At 49.0% G+C, this 19,118-nt stretch overlaps 2 protein-coding genes across 8 annotated transcripts in view; one reads left to right on the plus strand and one right to left on the minus strand.

Moving 5' to 3' along the window:
* Positions 1 to 2,686, plus strand: part of bin3 (bridging integrator 3) — a 32,855-nt gene extending 30,169 nt beyond the window's left edge. Inside the window, exon 9 of the mRNA XM_030358214.1 lies at positions 1,511 to 2,686. Coding sequence (XP_030214074.1) covers positions 1,511 to 1,657 — 147 coding nt within the window. The 3' untranslated portion in view covers positions 1,658 to 2,686. The remainder of the gene's footprint in view (positions 1 to 1,510) is intronic.
* On the minus strand, positions 2,682 to 17,912 carry acsl2 (acyl-CoA synthetase long chain family member 2). Of its 7 annotated transcripts, none has more exons than XM_030358208.1 (22): positions 12,664 to 12,784; positions 12,414 to 12,582; positions 12,168 to 12,256; positions 11,314 to 11,558; positions 10,604 to 10,721; positions 9,600 to 9,664; positions 9,236 to 9,337; positions 8,437 to 8,536; positions 7,814 to 7,992; positions 7,642 to 7,674; positions 7,360 to 7,411; positions 7,166 to 7,239; positions 6,710 to 6,787; positions 6,379 to 6,513; positions 5,669 to 5,803; positions 5,141 to 5,309; positions 4,822 to 4,910; positions 4,539 to 4,655; positions 4,186 to 4,329; positions 3,993 to 4,094; positions 3,661 to 3,732; positions 2,682 to 3,411 (listed from the first exon to the last, which is right to left on the minus strand). In XM_030358208.1, the coding sequence occupies exons 3-22, from the start codon at positions 12,187 to 12,189 to the stop codon at positions 3,271 to 3,273; spliced, it is 2,172 nt and encodes a 723-aa protein (XP_030214068.1). In that variant the 5' UTR covers positions 12,190 to 12,256; positions 12,414 to 12,582; positions 12,664 to 12,784; the 3' UTR covers positions 2,682 to 3,270. The 7 variants fall into 7 exon arrangements, with proteins under 7 accessions (XP_030214068.1, XP_030214066.1, XP_030214067.1 ...); XM_030358206.1 differs by having other exon boundaries at positions 12,168 to 12,275; XM_030358207.1 differs by lacking the exons at positions 12,414 to 12,582; positions 12,664 to 12,784 and adding an exon at positions 17,791 to 17,900 and having other exon boundaries at positions 12,168 to 12,275.
* Between the last annotated feature and the right edge of the window lie 1,206 nt (positions 17,913 to 19,118).

Below are 19,118 nucleotides of genomic sequence, written 5' to 3' on the forward strand. Positions count from 1 at the left end.
GGCTCTCTGCATGGGGTAGTCCTGATGGAGGAGGGGGTCTCTGCATGGGATAGTCCTGATGGAGGAGTCCTGTATCTGGCGTTTTCCTGGGCTCCCACTCCCACTCCAGCGTCCCTGTGAAGGTGCTTGGGATAAAAGCCTTGTTACAAAATACCTCCAGCCTAAAACAGTTGTAAATAACACTGAATATGAATAAGGAGCCAGTATGAATCCACACGTTCCAGGCGTGGGATCTGAAGCCCCTCCTGTTTTCTAGAGGCCACAGGTGTGGAGCCCACCTGAGCGTTCAGCCAGCCCCCCCCCCCCCCGTCTCTAAGTGCAGGAGGCGGTCCCCGGGCCGCGGGCTGAGGTGCTGACAGACAGACGATGGAGTCAGGGGGCCGCGGGACCCTGCAGGAGGGCTGCGGGGCCCTGTGGGGGGGCCCTCGGACACCGATCCCCAGCCCATTGTCACCGCTGACACGCACACGTCCGCGCTGACACGCACGCGCTGACACGCACACGCCCTCGACCCTTCAAACCCTCTATTCCTTTTTTTGAATGCCAAATATCCGCTGGGCCCCCAAAGACAGCGGCCCCGAAAGACATGGGTCCTCACAGACAGCGGCACCACGGGCCCCCAGTCCACACAGTCCCCAGCGTTAAACGGGCCCCCGCGTGGGGTTTCAGGGGCACATTCTTGTGCAAACATCACACCACAACAAAACAAAAAAAACTTTACAGGCCCCCCAACTCAACTTGTTTACTGATTTCAACCAATCAGTGAGAATGGTTCTATTTATAGTATAACAAATAAAAAAAAAAGTTTGACTTCCTGCATTGACAGTTTTCGCCCCTTTTTTTTGTTCCGATTATTTGCATGTGAGCTGGTTCCTCAGTCGGCTCCTCGCCCGAAACAGGAACTGTCACAGCAGAGCGCCAGGCCTTAAGCTGCGCTGAATAAATATCCAGAAGTGTGCAGGGGAGGGCGGCAGGGGGGGGGGGCTGTGATTCCCAGTTCTTTCATTGTCTGCCCACTCTTCTGGAGTCTTATAATGTGATTAAAGTCAATTTATCATCAAAGGGACTCTCTGGGGAGCCTGACTCATGAACTAGGAGGGGGGGGGGCGGGGGGGCGCCCAGCCAGCATCTCGTCTGACGGGGGGAGGGGGAGCGCTACCCACTCAACTGTTGGCTTTTTTGGGGGTTTATGTGTGTTTGATATCCGCGGTATCCGCCATTCCACTGTCATTAGAGAGGTGGGAGAGAGAGGCGTGCTCAGGGAGGGACTTCTGATCAATCGCTTTCTGCTCTGTCGCTCTGTCTCTCTTTTTATCTCTCTCGCCCCCCCTTCCTCTCTCTGTCTCCCTCGCTGTCTGTCTGTCTGTCTGTCTCTGGTATCCGTCTCGCTCTCTCACCCTCCTCACCATTCCTTCTGTCTCCGTCTCTCTGTCTGTCTCTCTTAATTTCTGGTCTCTCTCTGTCTGTCTCTCTCTTACTCTCTGATCTCTCCCCCCCCCCCCCCCCGTAGGTGGTGTACTTCACAGAGATGCATAAGATCTTCAGCGAGCTGACGGATCAGATCGACCAGGGCGCGCTGACAGACGGCGAGAGGGAGCGGGAGAACGAGGCCAAGCTGGCCGAGCTGCGGGCCCTCTCCATCGTCGCCGACGACTGAGGTGGTGGTGGTGAAGGTTTGGCTGTCTGGCTCGAGGACCAACAGACACAATCCGACCACCGGATTTATACCGTTACTCCGTTCCCCCGTTGAAACCCCAAAAGCCATCCGCCCCGCGGCCATGTTGTCGATACGTTTTAATATAATAACTTCTTTCAGAGCTCATAACTCCTAAACTTCTCCGCAGCGTTTTGTTTCAGCGGCATAGAGGAGAGAAGACGTATATTTTTGTATGTGAGTCTGACTAGCGGCACAGCGTTGAACGAGGTGCTGGATCAGGGAGAGATCGATGCGTCTTTAGGGGCAGAATGATTGTAGTAATTTAACGCTTCATTTTCCTTATTATTTGTAAGAGTTGGTGGGGGGTAATCCCTTGTTAGCATGGTGCCATGTTGAATTATGTTTTTTTTTTTGTCATGACGTTTAAACCAAGTAACAACAACATGGGCCCACATTTCACCTGACTGGCAAGGGCCTTTTTATAGTCAAGTGCATCGTGCCTGAACCGCGAAGTGGAACCTGTTCTGAACAGGAGAGACACGTCTCAAAGCCGAGACTGTGGCTCCCTCTAGTGGTCAAACCTGGAATGTAGCGCTCCTCGGCCTCAGCTGTTCTTTCTTTGTTCCATTGTTTGGCGTCTACTGGTCCTCTAATTTAAAGGGAGGCAGATTTTCTAAGTTGTACAATTCAGTAAAATCTTAATCCTTTTTTGGACCAACCGTTTTTCTCTACACTCTTGTCGGAATGTTCAAAAGTGGACCGCTATTCAAGGTTAATCAGTGGAAGGAAGATTGTAAAATGACTTAATCTCATGAAGGACATTGCCTTGAAAAAAATTCTTGTTTGGTTAAAATGGACTAGTTTAGCTTTTTTAACTTGTTTTGGTGTTTGATTTGTAATGTGAGTGAATATTTTAAAATCAGAATAGGACTTATTGCGAATGGATTAATGCCAGGAAAATTGTAACACTAATATCAAAAATTCTCATGCATGTACAATCAGCGTTGAAATAAATGGACTCATATGATCTGTCATTCTTTAAGCATTTCAAAATGGGTACACATGTCTTGAACAACAAATTACCTTCACTTGTAGGGTCATTTGTTAAATTAAAAGCACATCAGTAACAATCTCTTAATACTAATTAACTTTCTTTTGTCTTTTGTTGGGATTAGCTACCTACTGGCTAAACTCTTTACACACTTAATGTTTGCTGCCATAGCCATGTTACAAAAAAAGTCTATCCTATAGGAGTATTCCCCTTATTTACCTTCGGTTCTCAATAAATTACTTTGTTAAGTAATATTTAAACTACCCCAAAATATTAACCAAGGCCTTCAAGGTAATTTATGCCTGCAAATGTGGAAAACCAGACAAAAATAATTCAGACCCATAGTGTTAAATTAAGGGAACAACAATATACAGAAACGATGACACTTCTAGAACACATCTCTACGTGACTGAAGGTGCTGGACCAGGTCTCACTGGAAAAGACCTGCGTTCAGAGCTTCTAATGAACCACTCCGTTCCTCTGCTGCTATTCTCCTCCCTCCAATCAGAGGCCAGGCTGCGGGGGGCGGGGGGGGGGGGCAGAGCTCCGTAGGGAGGAGGAGCTACACGGGCGTGGTGCCGTATATCCTTGTGATCTGCTCCTGGAAGACCCGGCGGAGATCCACACGCCGGCTCTTCAGCGTGGGCGTCAGGAGACCGTTCGCCACGCTGAACATCTCAGGATGCAAGTACAGAGCCTTCACCTGGAGGAGACAGAGGGACAAAGGGACAGACAAGGAGAGGGAGGGAGAGAGACGTGGGGAGAGAGGGACAGACCAGAGGGAGACGTGACACGCAGAGAGGGGCCAGATGGACAAACGGGATATGAAGAGAGAGGGAGACACAACAGAGGGTCAGACACGAAGAGAGAGGGACAGAGAAACACAAAACGAACAAGTCCCTGGCTGAAGTATGGGGTCTTAGCAGCTTTTAAATGAGGGCGAGTTCCTCACCTGCTCGAAGGACTTGAGGCCTCCTGCCTTCCCCACAGCTGTCATGTCCTCCAGCACAGCCTTCTGCACATCCTGTGGAAACAGCCTTTAAGTCCACTTTAATACCTGCTGTGAGGTTTAAATCAAGATCATATTTTTAAGATGCTTACAACTGTAAACCCCTGATCTTAACCTAGTGTTTCCCTAATCTCAACTTGAACACTATATTGACTTAATGAAGATCCTACCCTAATGTTAATGTAATCTTAACACATTGTCATCTAAGCTAATAAGCTAAATATATTCAAGGGTAAGGATAAGGATCTTAAATTCGTGAGTGAAGAATGACGCACTGGGTTCTGGCACAGCTCCTCATACGAGCCCACGAAGCCTCGCTCCTTGGTCCAATCGGTGAACACCTCCGGGTCGGGGACGGCGATGCCTATGAGATGGGACTGGGGAGAGAGGAGCAGGGTCACGTTTACATCCGAGGAGGGAAACGTGTACTCTGTGTTCCCTCTGCGTTGGGCCGCCGGTCTGAGGTACCTGCAGGCTGTCGCCGTGGACGAACACCTGCAGCACCACAACGCAGCGCATGTACACGTTCTCGATCTTCTCCGGGGCGATGTACTCGCCCTGGGACAGCTTGAAGATGTGCTTTTTCCGGTCGACGATCCGGAGCGTCCCGTTCTGCCCAACGGAGACAGAGGTCAGGTTCAGATCAGAGGCGCTCACGGCCCTTCAATAAAAACACTACTCATCCCCATGGGGGGATGAATAGTGACCACGGCAACGGGTCATGAATAGTGACCCGTTGCCACCACGGCAACGGGTCACTATTCATCACAATTTGGTCACCCAGAGACTCCTACTTTACATTCCACATCCTCTCATCTTACTGGGAGCCACTGGCCCACATCCCCGCTGTGAAGCCAGCCCTCAGGGTCCAGCGCCTCCTGGGTCCTCTCGGGGTCCTTCAGGTAGCCCCTGAACACGCTGGGGCCCCGGATACAGATCTGGGGGGAGGGCCGGGGTTAGTGAGGGAGGCTGTGTGAGAGTGAAAGTGTGTGAGTGAGAGAGGGTGAGATTGTGTGTGAGTGGGATTCTGTGTGAGAGGGAAAGTGGGTGAGTGCCAACAGGGTGATCATCAGAGTCACTCGTGCGTTCTCCTCTCTCCCTCACCTCTCCCTCGCCGTTCTTGGCGAAGTAATTCATCTCCGGGATATCAACCAGCTTCACCATCGCACACGGCAGGGGAGCTCCGACGTGACCTGATATACACAAAAACACAAACCAAATCCTGTATGTTATTTATCCACACAGTTTGTGCATCACTGCAAAAATGTTCTTTAGTGCATGGTGGAAATGAGAATCTGCTCAACGCCGTCAGGTTTTGCTCTAACAGTCGTGTTTCGGGCCTTTGGTGTTCAACTAGGCCACCGTGAGAGCATCCGCTTCCTCCATCCCTCCCTCCAACCTTCCTCCGTCCTCTAGCCCTCACCTGCGCTCCAGTCTCCCGGCATTGAGAAGGTGCAGCCGGCGGTGCACTCTGTCTGGCCGTAGCCTTCGAAGATCAGGCAGCCCAGGACGGCCCGCAGGAAGGAGAGCACCGTGGGCGAGATGGGCGCCGACGCCGTCAGGATGAACCGCAGGTTCCCGCCCAAACCGGCCTGGAACGCAGAGGAGGAAAACCCACGGGTCAGAGATGTGCGGTTGTGGCACGCTGTGACGGTCACCCAGGAGCATGCGGGCGCTTGGTCTCCTGTCCCAGGACCTACAGGGAAGCTGGGGACATCAGGGTCTACTCCCTGCCGGACCCCCTGGGGTCCATCACTGTCTCCGGCGGTCCATACGCGAGCTGGACCCTGGAGGCGGACCCAGGAGGGAGAGACCAAGCCCCCCTACAGCCGCCTGGAGGAAGAGATCCAGAGACCCTGAAGGAAGAGACCCAGCCCCCCTACAGCCTCCTGGAGGAAGAGACCCTGGAGGCCGTGCCCCCCCACAGCCTCCTGGAGGGCCTGCCTCTCACCTGGATCCGGTTGAACACCAGCCTGTCCCAGAAGCTGTTGTTGCGCACCACGCCGCTGCTGAGCTCCGCCTGCTTCCTGCGGACCGCGTAGCGTAGCAGAGCCCGCCACAGCGGGGACGTCATGGAGCCCAGGATCTGCAGGAGGGGCATGAGAAGGAGAACACAACCAGTCACGGGTTGACACTTTTCTCTTCCAGACCCTTTTTGCTATGCAGTTTTCTACTCTACGTGGTGTGCTTCATGAAATGTTTTAAAAGGCATTATTTCACTTCAGTCTACAAGAAATGACAGGGCCGTAGACAGGGTTTGAAAAATAGGGAGGTTGTGTGTATGTGTGTGTGTCTTGGTGGGGGTGGGGTTTGTGCTCGGCTCGCAACAACAAGTGTCAACTGAATTAAGCACTTACTCATCTCTGAGAAGTTCTCAACTGCTGATTTTGTATACAGTTTATCTTATCTAGGTTTGATAATTTTTTATAATCACTAGAAGAATGCCAGAGGCCCAGAGCCGGTTGACCTCAGAGCTGGCACCAGGAATGCAGTGGGTCATGAGTTGTTTGCTTGCTGGTTCTAGTACATTGCTCATTAGGGGGTGAAGGCCGTTGATGTGGCATTGGGGGCGGGGCCTTGGGGATGACCTCAAGTGATTTGCCATCAGGGGGTGAAGGCTGTTGATGTGCCGTTGTGGGCGGGGCCAGGCGGCGTCCTCACCTTGTCGTAGATGCGGTTGAGGAGGCGCGGCACGACGGGGAAGAGAGTGGGCTTCAGGGTCTTGATGTCGTCCATGAGGAGGGAGATGTCCCCCTGGTAGAAGCCCACCCGGGCCCCGTGGCAGAACATGGAGAGCTGACACACACACACACACACACACACACACACACACACACACACACACACACACACACACACACACACACACACACACACACACACACACACACACACACACACACACACACACACACACACACACACACACACACAGTCAGGGGGGAGGTGGTTGGGATGCATAGGGATGGAAGGCGGGAGGAGGGAGGAATACCTGGATCATCCTCTCAAACATGTGTGCTAGTGGCAGGTAGGAGATGGACACGTCCTCCTGGCCAATCACAAATGAGCCCTGAGTCACGAGAGAGAAAGGAGGAAGGACAGACAGGGACCATGATTAAAGAGAATACAGCCACAGCCAACAGTCAAACAACATGTAGCAGCACCTGCCACACAACCAGCGTTTGAAACAGCAGTTCATAGACGCGGAACTCTTAACGTAGCGGCAATTAGATTCCAAAAGTATCTCAGCTACTAGGGACAATCAAACAACCAATTAATCCCTCCATTACCCACACAGAGAGAGAGAGCGAGAGCGAGAGAGAGAGAGAGAGAGAGAGAGAGAGAGAGAGAGAGAGAGAGAGAGAGAGAGAGATGTGGTGGTGGGGGGGGCAGCGGCGCTCAGGGGCTGTTGTCAATTAGAGGAGGAGGCGGATGTGTGCAGACAGACCTCCAGGATCTTAATGACAGAGGACGTGTTGGAGGCGATGTTGCCGTGGGTGATCATGGCTCCCTTGGGCTTCCCTGGGTAAATAAACAACAGATTATTACTGCGGTGGCCCCAGGCCCCCAGCAGCAGAGGGGGGGGGGGGGGGGGGGGGGGGGGTACTGCAGCGTTTAGGATGTTTATGGGGGGGGGGGTACCTGTGGTGCCACTGGTGAAGCAGACCACAGCCAGGTCCTCAGGCTTTGGAGGCTGGGACAGACCGACAGACAGGGAGAGAGACAGACAGAGAGACGGAGAGACAGAACATGAGCATGAACTTGATTAATATCTAAAAAATATTTGAAATAAATAAGATTTTGTCTATAATCTAATCATCTTTAAATATTTGTGCCAGCCGATTCTTTTTGTGCAATAATAGACATGTTTTCCATGATTTGGAAGCAGGGAAGGAAGCAAACATTGCCTAAAAATCCACTCACAATCGGATCCTGCAGGTTCTGTCTTCCAAGTTCCTGAGAAGAGGATGAGAAGAAGAGTAACTAACTCATGACGAGACTCATCAACGGACCTCCAGCTTAGGGTCTCCCCTGCCCCGGGACCCACTAAGGTCTCCCCAGGGTCTCCCCTGTCCCGCTGTGCCCCGGGACCCACCATGATCTGGGTCAGCTGCAGGATCTCCACGCCGCACCGCTGCCCCCTCTCCACCAGGGCGGCGCTGGCGTCACTGAACAGCACCAGGCAGGACAGGCTGGGCGTGGCGCCCTGCTCCTTGTTCTCCAGCAGGGCGGCGGCCTTCTCCTCACGGTCGCAGATCACCAGCGAGATCTCCGCTTTCATAGGTACATCACTTCATCAACTCAATGTATATTGTAACTACACGCGTGACTAAACATGTAACATTACATTCAGCAGACACTTTAATCCAAAGCGACTTACAATAAGCAGATTTGTCAGAGGGAAGAGAAACAACAATATATGGCTGTCGGTACAGTATGGATGTTCCTAGCACCAAGTACCAAGCACTAATAATCGCTAACCCATTCCCCGTATAAAAACAAAGATAGCCATGATAAAATGCTACACAATGCTAAGTACTATCTTTTAAGTGGCAGGACATACAACATACAATAAGTGCCATGACGTACGACATACAATAAGTGCATAAGAGAGGGGTGTGGGGAAAGGAAGGAGTCTATGCAGAGTCTAGGTGACTCATAGACGCATGTATTAGGTACAATATACTGTACTTCTATTTTCCTTAAGAGAGGTCTCACCCAGATTGAGGATATGCACCATGGCCTCCACCCCCAGGGTTTCGTACAGAGGCACCACGGCCATGGAGTACGTGTAGCAGGCCAGCTCTGAGATGGTCCACTGTGGCCACCAGGGGGAGACAAAGCAGCAGTATTACTCTGTCAAAGGACCGTCTATATTATTATGGAATGGATCCTTTCCCAGAGTCATCATTATGAACAAACACAGGTCGAACATTAGGATATTCACAGATAATCACAAAAAGAAAGCATTTGTCTTAAAGTTAGTGGACATATTAAAGGGTTACATATTGCTGGCGTTATTGTTATTCAAAACAATTGTGTTCGCTGAAAAACAATTATACAATTCCCGGTGATTAAGGTGTTGCTGCCACCTAGTGGTCAGACTGTAACTTCAGATCCGCTTCCAGAGTTCACTAGAGTTCAAGACTAAACACGTCAGGCTTTGACGCAAGCAGCTCCGATGATCAATGGTGCCTAATACCAGAGAGTATATCTATAGTGTGTAATACCAGAGAGTACATCAATAGTGTGTAATACCGGAGAGTATATAGATATTTCCTTTCAAAAATAAAACTTCTTCACAACAAGCTGTTGTTGTTGTTTTTCCTTCTCTTTAAGCTGGAGGATAAACCCTGATTAGAATTTATGATTCAAGAAAGAAAAAGGCTTTGATTGTGATTTGGACCACATACTGATTGGCACCATATTGAGGTTTTATGTGAGAAAGAAAAACACCCGTTATGCTGCAAGTAAATATGAATTGATGATGAAAACAGGAGTTGACAGTTGCTCCTACCTCTGGTCGGTTCTGGGCGAATATACCAACAAACTGCTGGGGGTTCGGCTGGCAGCCGCTGGCCAGCAGTCCAGAGCCCATCACCTGGGCCTGCTCAGCTACCTGAGCACACACACGCGCACACGTCAACCACACATACGGTTGTCAACCCCACACACACACACGTCAACTACACATAGTCGTCAACCCCACACACACACACACACACGTCAACTACACATAGTCGTCAACCACACACACACACACACACACACACACACACACACACACACACACACACACACACACACACACACACACACACACACACACACACACACACACACACACACACACACACACACACACACACACTCTTTCCTACCTCACTATAGGCTATCCACTCGTAGGGCTGGCCAGGTTTCCGGAAACCAAGACAGGGTCCGCCTCCTAATGGGAGAGGGGGCATGGTCAGGTGCTTCATCAAACAGACGCCGCCGTTCGTTTGGATCCATGATTTTCCTTTTAGTATTTTATCTGTTGGCCAAGCTCATTCTTTATTTCGGTGATTCATTCATGCCTGGCTCCCACTCCGCGACTTTTGGCCCAATTCTGACGTTAACGACCTTCCAGATGCACGGCCCGGTCCCAGCAGAGTCTGGACCGGTCCTACCCTGAGGATGTCCTCCAGTGGGGTCAGGATCATTTAGAACCGTTTACGGACCGTCTGGACCGTCAAGTAGAACGTCACCCACGAGGGAACCCGACCAACTTCAGGAACAAAACCAGAACTAGATGGGGCGGAGAGCAGCTCCGATTAGCCAGTGCTCGCGGCTGGGCACTAGTTTATCAAGATGAGAACGTGGCTCAGTACAGCCATGGACCAAAGTACGTTATCTGCTTTACTTAATTAGTTGAAGTCAAGGACACCATCTTCACTTGGACGAGATGTGTTAGCCTGCTATCAGGGCCCAGGGTAATCACTCTCGTCTGGAGCTGCTCTCTCTCTCTCTCTCTCTCTATCTCTCTTCCCCTCCCTCCATCTCTCTCTCTCTCTCGTAGTCTTGACAACTGGAGAATTCTAACTCCTGATCTTCCCGCTGCAGAGATCTAGTGAGGCGAGCAGCCGGGAGACACGGCGTCCTGCTCTGTGTTATCTTCCTCGCTGCCGTGGAAAGCAGCGCTCTGTAAAGACCCGCTGGCTGACAGGCCCCCGGAGGAGGGCTGCCGTCCTCCGGGGGCCTTTGTCGGGATCTAAGAGTCAGAGCACCGGAGCTCGGCACAATTTTAGAAACTACGTCCACGCAGCGAACATGAACACCGCCTGGACTACAAGTGTGGGGTGGGGGGGGGGGGGGGTGGGGGTGCCAGGAGACGCCCGGGCCTCACCAGAGACGCGAAGGCCCCTCTGGAACATGTCGTAGGCCGTCCGCGTGTCCTGGTAGTAAAACTCCAGCAGCACGTCGTCCGGCAGCAGGGCGGAGCGACGGCAGCTCGGCTCTCCTCCCTGAGAGACACAAACCACGTCTGAGACACCGGCCCCGGGCCACACGACACATAACCCCCCGCTCAACTCCCTCGGCTGGACGTCGGGTACCTCCATGCCTTTGAGCAAGCAAAGGTCGATCATCGAAGTCGCAACTCTTCTCTGTTTCTGCAGCGCAGTGGTGCAACGAGCTCCCTGCCGACGTCAGGACTGGCAAAAGACTCACGTCTCACCTGTTCAGAGTTCACCTAGACTCTGCACACGCTACCGCCTCCCCCCCCCCCCCCACCAACACCCCTCTTACGCACATATTGTATGTTGTACGTCTTTGCACTTAAAAATAGCACTTAGCATTTTGTAGCATCCTATCCTAGCTATCGTTGTTGTATGCGGGGTATGGGTTAACCTAGCAAGAGTTGAGTGAGTTTTGCACTTGTTTCTATAATTATCTTTAATGTACTGACAGCGATGTGTTGTTTCTCTTTCTTTTGACACATGCAGTTCTTGTACGTTGCTTTGGATAAAAGCGACTGCTGAATGCCCTCAATATTAATGTAAACACGGGGATGACAACGAGGGGGAGATGGGGGTGGAGGGGGGGGGGGTCACTCGCCTCCACGGCCACCGACTGGGCCTGCAGGTCGCAGGGCGGCCGGGTGGGGCGCGGCCGGGTGGCCAGCCAGTAGGCGGTGAGGGAGGCCAGGGCGCCCAGGCCCACCAGCGAGCAGGGCGACAGCGACGACAGGGAGAACGACGACAGCGGGAAGGAGGGGAGCAGACGCCAGACGTCCTCCCACTCCGCCTTGGCCCCGGGGCCGCCCGCCTGGACGGAGCGGAACCACTCCTGGAAATGCATCGCTGGGAGGGAGAGAGATCAGGGGAGACCAGCAGAGGCCCGGAGAGACAGGGCCGGACAGGGCGGGGGAAGGAAGAAGAAGAAAATATTAACATGAATGATGGAGGGGGAAAATAGGGCATGTAAATTAAAATATAATTTAGCAACTGGATGGATAGAGGAATAAATGATTGAACAAACAAAATAATCATTTTATTTATTTTTCTGAACTTTTTTTATTCATTTCCTTTTATCGAGTGCAGTCATACAATACGTCAAAACAAATCTTATTGATGTATGTGACATGTGATGGCAGGTGTGTTAACAGTCCATGGATATCTTTCAACCTAACCATCATATAAGTAATCATACAAGGTAAGAACTTTATCTCAGGAATACAACATACATACTGCATACTACATTTGGTAAATAAGAAAATAATTTTCCTTATGAATACCTTATTGTATTCTGACACAAGTCTGGTGAAATACCACTACACTAAATGGACATGTCGACTGCCAAGGGCAGATTAGAATATATTTTGAAGAATATAAGTCTTCCGTACGTGGAGGTATGGTGAGCTTGGTCAGAATGGTAATATGATATTGGGTATGCCTTAAAAAATGGTTTACCGGAAGTTAACTTTTGTAGCATGCTGTATCAAAATCCACTGTCAAACTGACGTTTCTGAAGTGACGCGTGTACCGCTTTAAGGCCCAGTCTGCGTTGTAGAGAGGCCGCTGTTCAGAAAGGAGAACTTCAAATGTATTTCACTTTAAAATGTATATCTCTGCCGTCTTTTGCTTTATTGCTATGCATTTTACACCATATAGTCCCACAGTCAACTGGTACATGTGTGCCAAGTTTGCAGCTTTTACCATCTCCGGCACCGAATCTGTTTGAGTGTTGGCCTTTGGTCAAGTTGTGGTGTAACGGTGCGGCTGCCCGTTACCACAGGCAATGGACAAAAACAGGACTGACACCGGGATTTACAAGTACCCTTTTATTTAACACACACAGAACATTCAAACACATTCATGACGCCACCTGCAACACACAAAAAACACACGCTATGAGGAAGCCGGTCAGGGGACACGGTACAAACAAGGACAACGTAAAAACACTCACGTCACGGTTGCGCTGGCTTCCGGGTGCCGGGGGCTGCGGGAGGACCCGACGTGAAGTCCGGAAGAACATTTGTGCGGTGTGGGGGCAGGCCCCCAGGATAGGCATATACTTCCGCAATCCACCCGTGCTCAGAGGCCAAACCTGGTATTGCAGCTGTTTTAGCTGGGAGTGGACGGGGGTCCGTCATTTCATGTGGCCCAGAAGTAGATATCGCCGTCCACTCCAATACAAGTGGGGAACAGGTTTGTGTCCCCGCAAAAAATGTCTGGATATCAATCAAAGGCTCATAATTATCTTTCTACCCTGTTCTAAAAAAATGTAAGTTTTTTCTTTTCAAAACGCCTCCTCAAGCGTTTTATTAGCAGTTGATGTTGGGTGGGCAGCTGAAAGGAGCCGTACTGAAACAAACGGCTCCTTGCTATGGACCTATTTTGAAGTGCACGGCTCCATTAACTTTCCAGCCCACCATGGAATATATGGCAATGAAATTGCCAAGAGGTGAGCTGGTGACAACACCTGGCCCTTAGGCGAGCCAAGGGCTTCATTAGTGCCGAGGGGAGGACGGTTTTTGGATTATTGAATGTTTAGATGTTGAGTTATTTTGAATTATTGATTTCGGTTTTTGTTCATTCATTTTTGCCTCCATACGGACCATTTTTTGTACCTGAATAAATTCAGGCCAACGGCCTTGCTCACATCCCACCACTGCCTCCAATCCTTCCACCGCCGCAAGGCTCATCCTGGTAACATGTGGTCACTGCACTTTATTTAAATGGTCTGAACCTATGGGTTGCGATTTGAAAGTTGTTCATCATGTTTCATGCATATTGCACCTTCGTAGTGGTAATGGCAGCCTGATGAAATGCTGAACTTCCAGGCCTTGTTATAGCAACATCTATGTGTTATTCTAGCCCATATTTTGATTCCCTTACACATTTTACGAGTTCTACAAGCCAATTTTTATAACATTTGAGGCCAAAAAGTCAGGTTAAAAATACTAATACAATAGGGTTCCTAAATTGTTCGTAGGACCCCTTATAGTACTAATGAATGCAATAGTGTTCCTACGTTTTTCGTCGGAACCCCTGTAATAATAATAAAAGGAATATATTACAAAAGAATAATTTTAAACGATGATGAATGAATGAACTACGGATATGGATGAAGGGAAACAGACAACAGCCTGGTGGGATGCAATGCTGTGGGAGTCGTCTACATTGTACACTTCACAGACCGTCCAAAGTTGCAGAAAATTGCACACAAAGTCTCTTTTGTGCTGCAGGGTGAATGTGCCTCACAGGCCAGGACCGACGGGGAGCACTGATACCGCATCAGACCAGCGCATCTGACAACAGGCCTTCATGAACTCATCCTCACCAAGGATCATGTGCAGTGCCGCTACACACGTCCCATTATATCTGACTTAATGTCACCGGAACAACATTTCATGCTACAACACATTCCCAAAAGAAGCGGTTTGCCCCTGCACCAAACGGCAGGAGCCCTGTGAGTTTGTTTCCACACGAAACAGCACAGTGCAGTGAAACCAGTTAGTTTACCCGTTAACCACCCGAATTAATCCAGCACACATCGCTAAAGAGCAAAGGAATCCCAACCGGCAACCCCAGTGTTTCATTCTGTTAAAGCTCCTGTACATAATGTGGGTCTACAGGCTGCAGGGAACAGAGGGAGACAGACACCAGGAAGTCATCAGAACAAACAACACAGTGTGTGTGTGTGTGTGTGTGTGTGTGTGTGTGTGTGTGTGTGTGTCTCTCTCTCTCTGGTCCCCAATTGTGTTGCTGTCCGTCAGGATGGTAATTGTTTTTTAATTGCGGCGACTGTGTGATCGAAAACAGAGTGTTCTTACAAAGAAAATGCACATTCATCACAAAGCTAAACAAATCTAATTTAAAAAAAGGGCTTAAGCCTTAATGTGTATTTATTATTTTTACCATATGGCCCAAAGCTGGCACATAAATGATATCAACCCCCCCCTCTCTAAAGTCCTCGAACCCTCACCTACTTTTTCTGCAACCCCCCCCCCCCCCCCTCCCTCACACAAACAGGAGCAGGGAATAAAGAGTGATGTCACCCTCCCCCAGCTCCCACCTCCTCCTCCTCCTCCTCCGGCTGCTGCTGCTCCTGCTACTTCTCCTCCTCCTGTGCCACTCTATTCCTGCTCCACCTTCTCTCTTCCCTTCCTCAACCCAGTGTTCTTGTACACATTCATCTTTAACCGCTTGCTTACGCCATAACCACAGCACAGCCGTGGGGCTTATACTTTACAGATCACACTTTCTAATTTACAGATCCAACAGTTTCTACTTTACACCTGCTGAAATCACAAAGTTTTGGTTTTTACTTTACACCTCCTGAAAACTCAGCGGTTGGCTTTCTTCTCTCACTGGATGAAATCACCTCACTTTTTACTTAACACCTGCTGAAACCACATAATTATTTTTTCTACTTTACACCTGCAGAATCACAACCCTTTGTACTTTACATTCGCAGAATCACAACAATTTCTACTTTACATTTGCAGAATCACAAAACTTTCTACTTTACATCTGCAGAATAACAACACTTTCTACTTTACACCTCCAGAATCACAACACTTTCTACTTTACACCTCCAGAATCACAACACGTTATACTTTACACCTGCAGAATCACAACACTTTCTACTTTACACCTCCAGAATCACAACACTTTATACTTTACACCTGCAGAATCACAACACTTTCTACTTTACACCTCCAGAATCACAACACTTTCTACTATACACCTGCAGAATCACAACACTTTCTACTATACACCTGCAGAATCACAACACTTTTTACTTGACCTGCTGAAATCACATAATTTCGTTTTCTACTTTAGATCTGCAGAATCACAACACTTTATACTTCACAACTGCAGAATCACATCACTTTATACTTTACACCTGCAGAATCACAACAATTTCTACACCTGCTGCAGTCTCAGAGCTTTAGTTTCTAACAACATCCCAGCATGCTAGAATCCCGTTGAGGATGGAGATGTCAGGACTGTTTCTCGGGGGTAAATAAACAGACGCCAATGTGGGGCTCAGAGGGACGACCGCAGGATGATGAAGATGGTTCACACGGTGACAGCACCGCCCCACACTGTCCTCCCTGGTTCACATCCATTATGTCTATTGTCGAAGGCTGGACAAGGATCATTGTGTTGCTGCACATCCCTCACTCCGACAGAGACGAGACACAACAGGAGCACTCAGTCATCGGAGAATTAATGGCTTGAAACTAAGGAAAAAAAAACAACAACTAACTTTTATAGAACGAGTTTCCAAAGCAGTTTGAGGAGGCAACCCAAACACAAGCAGCAAAATGCTTGCGATGGGAAGTGATTGCAGAATAAGTTACTGCCGGTGGGAGACATTTGTTATTACAACCTACTTGACTACCTCCGTTGGTCCGAGAATCGACCAAACAATAACACTGCTCAGTCTGGTTCCGGGTGTAAATTTAGGTCGCAGGATGTAAAGGATTGTAAAGGACAAAAGGGGGACTGTTGTCCCTTCAGCTTGGGCCTTGGTACCAAAGGAGTGTAGGGAACTAGAGGAGATGACAGACAGTTATGAAACGACCTGGGGGCAGTTTGCACGTCCTGCTCATCCAGCCCCCGCTTCTCCTGACAAAACACTTCCAGAAGAATGAAACTATGACCTTCCTCCTGGACGGTTTCTGAACACTAAAAACAACCTTCGATTCAACGACAGAAGGACATGAAATGTGTCAATGTGGGACAACAAGGCAACGTGTCGCTGACAGATTCTCTCTGCCAGGACAAGCTAGAGCAAGGCAGCGCAAGATATCTGGATCGGAGCCTGGTAGATCCTGTTTGAACACAGAACTCAAACACTGCAGGCTTTCCTTCAGTAGCAGAACTGAATGGACTGGTGGTGGTGGTGGTGGTGGTGGGGGTGGGGGGGTGCATGAGAGGAACACAGAGGGACACGTGAGGTTGCTGAGGGAGCGGGGCATGAATGAGCAAAGGAGGGAGACAATGAAGGCACATGAAAAGTGTTCTCTGGTAGAGCGCTGTGGCCTGAATGTAAGGCCAAACCACGCGAACGTGCCTCTCAGAACAGTCTCTTTAAAAGTTGCATGACAGGCAATCTTCTGAACGGATAAAAACGTTTGTCATGGCAAAGCCTACTTGCACCAAAAACAAGCTGGGGTCCAAGCGGGGTTCTGCATTCTGTTGACACCACTTCGGAATCAGAGAGTAATCTGTGAACCCAAACACTGGATTCTCCAAACGTGGGCCTGGCATACAGAGTCTCCAGGCTTCAGAGACCCTGGAGCGACTCGGGAGGCTTCCAACTGCGCTGCTAGTCGAGTCTCCGTTCAGAGGAACCACATTCCATCTACTGTTTGCGACTACCTGGTTCTAACACGCCTGCATCTATGCACCACCCATCTGCCCAAACCCCATCCAGACTCAAAAAAAAGCAGGAACAACGATAACGGCATTTTTAAATGGATGCAGCCCTATTCGTCTCATGTTTGGACAGGGTCTGGGTCACTTCATCTTTAACTTTGCATACTTATGCTAGACTGGCGCAAATCCATGGTTTCCGAACGCAGCAATCATCTATGGTACGCCTGACGCACAGAGGGACAGGAAATAAGTACAGTAGGCCTACTTAACTCCCTCACCACTGAAGTTCATGGGCATGCATCAACAATAACATGCATCTAACTCACGATGTGCATTATTATACTTTTGCATAAACCGATTATCATCTTGAGATCCTTTTTAAGTAGAATTGTTGTATCACTATAAAAACAACACTGGTGACGTGAATACAGTGCAGACAAATGCACAAAGTCCACTCAACAGGATGCATTCAAATAAGAACTCGGCTTCTTTCTCCCCGAACCTAAACGCAGCTTGGAGTCTCCCGACACTGCTACAGTAGCACAGTAGAGCTCATTTTCCAAACCACTGGTTTGAGTGATTTGCTGTCTAAAGTTTGTTTGTGGACTTTCCGTGGCAGCCTCAGTCCAACACTTACTTCTGAACCTCATCCGAATCTTTATATGAAAGCCTTACATTGTATGAAAACAGCGGAACTTACCTGAATGGGATCTAGGTCAAATTCTTTTTTTTCTTCGATCGCGCTCCTAAATTGAAAGCTCCATCGAACCTCCGCCCGACACCACGTGACAAGGCTCCGCTCTGCAGAACAGACGGCTCCACTTCGGCCTGACGTCACTGGTGCTGAGGAGCCGGGGGAGGAGTGTTCAGCACATTGATTAAAAAAATGTGTTTTTAGAAGATATGTAGTTAGGCTATATTGCCAATTCACAATTGTTGTTCCCAGAAATGTGCATATCAGATGAGACATTCGAATGTTTTCGTTGTGGATTAGGTAGGCCTCTTGGCATATTGTGTATGGTTACTTTGTATAGGGGCTTAAAGAGGGAATGAGCCCCCGATGTTGTGCGTGGTCTATCAAGGCCCCCCGCCCGTCTGATCAGTGAATGATGTCCAGACAGGTGCTGAGCGCTCTACTTGACGGAGAGGCCAAACAATGAGAGCTGCGATGCATTCTCTGTCAACCTCATAACTGTCTGGGACAGTGTCTTTATAACTTTTGGTGCTACAAATGGTTTCAGAGAAGAGGGCTGGTTCGATGCCAGATAGCCGTGGTGATGATTGTTTCCACGGGTCAGGCCAGATAAATTGGAGACTTAAGCAATAGATTTGCATCCTATTCTGGAAAGGTATGTGTGGGAACTTCAGATCACCACTGTGGAAAAGCAGACCTAAAAACCCTCAGGTACATCCATCAAGAAACCTGCTAATATTATCCTGCTGAAGATATCATCGCAGATTATAACATAAATTGTGAAACATTCGCCTTGCCTGATAGGCCGTCCACATGGTAATAGGTAAATTAAGAGAAGTTCAATAATTGATGGTGGATATGTGGCTCATTAACAGATAAAAAAAAACGTAGGAGTCTATAGACTCCTAAGGCTCTGTCTCTGTTTAATAACCTTAAAAGCCCCGTGATAAAATTATATATAGGCTATCTATACTTATCTTTAACTAACTGTGAATCGAAAATTGTAATGTTATTTTCTGTCGAAGGAGTAATCTGTTAGTTTCTAATCGTTTAGTTTGAAATTGTTTCAGAGCTTCTAACAAGAGCAGCTACTTACAAGGTTTTCATAACCAGAATCCTTAAATTGGCTTAGGAGAAGAAAAAAAAAAGGTTTTCATGAAAAGGAGGATTCAGGAAAAAACACTTGAGATTGTCTCTGAGGAAGAGAGGCGAGCGTGACATACAGTAGGATCAGGCTGCCCCAGGGCCTCATTGGCCAGGGATAACAATTCACACCTGAACTACAAGTCGTTCTCACTGGCCTCCCTCCCTGTTCCGCACTGATAGCATTATGG

The sequence above is a fragment of the Gadus morhua genome, chromosome 6 (assembly GCF_902167405.1).
Source record: "Gadus morhua chromosome 6, gadMor3.0, whole genome shotgun sequence".
Classification (NCBI taxonomy): Eukaryota; Metazoa; Chordata; class Actinopteri; order Gadiformes; family Gadidae; genus Gadus; species Gadus morhua.

Bases quoted from the DNA above. Each gene is read 5' to 3' on its own strand.
- acsl2 (XM_030358207.1), bottom strand. From the start codon at position 12,189: ATGCTACAAAAGTTAACTTCCG. The intron at 7,993-8,436 runs GTGAGACCTCTC...TACCTATGAAAG, and splicing joins GGTGCATATCCTCAATCTGG to CGGAGATCTCGCTGGTGATC. The intron at 6,514-6,709 runs GTATTCCTCCCT...TGTGTGTGTCAG, and splicing joins TGTTTGAGAGGATGATCCAG to CTCTCCATGTTCTGCCACGG.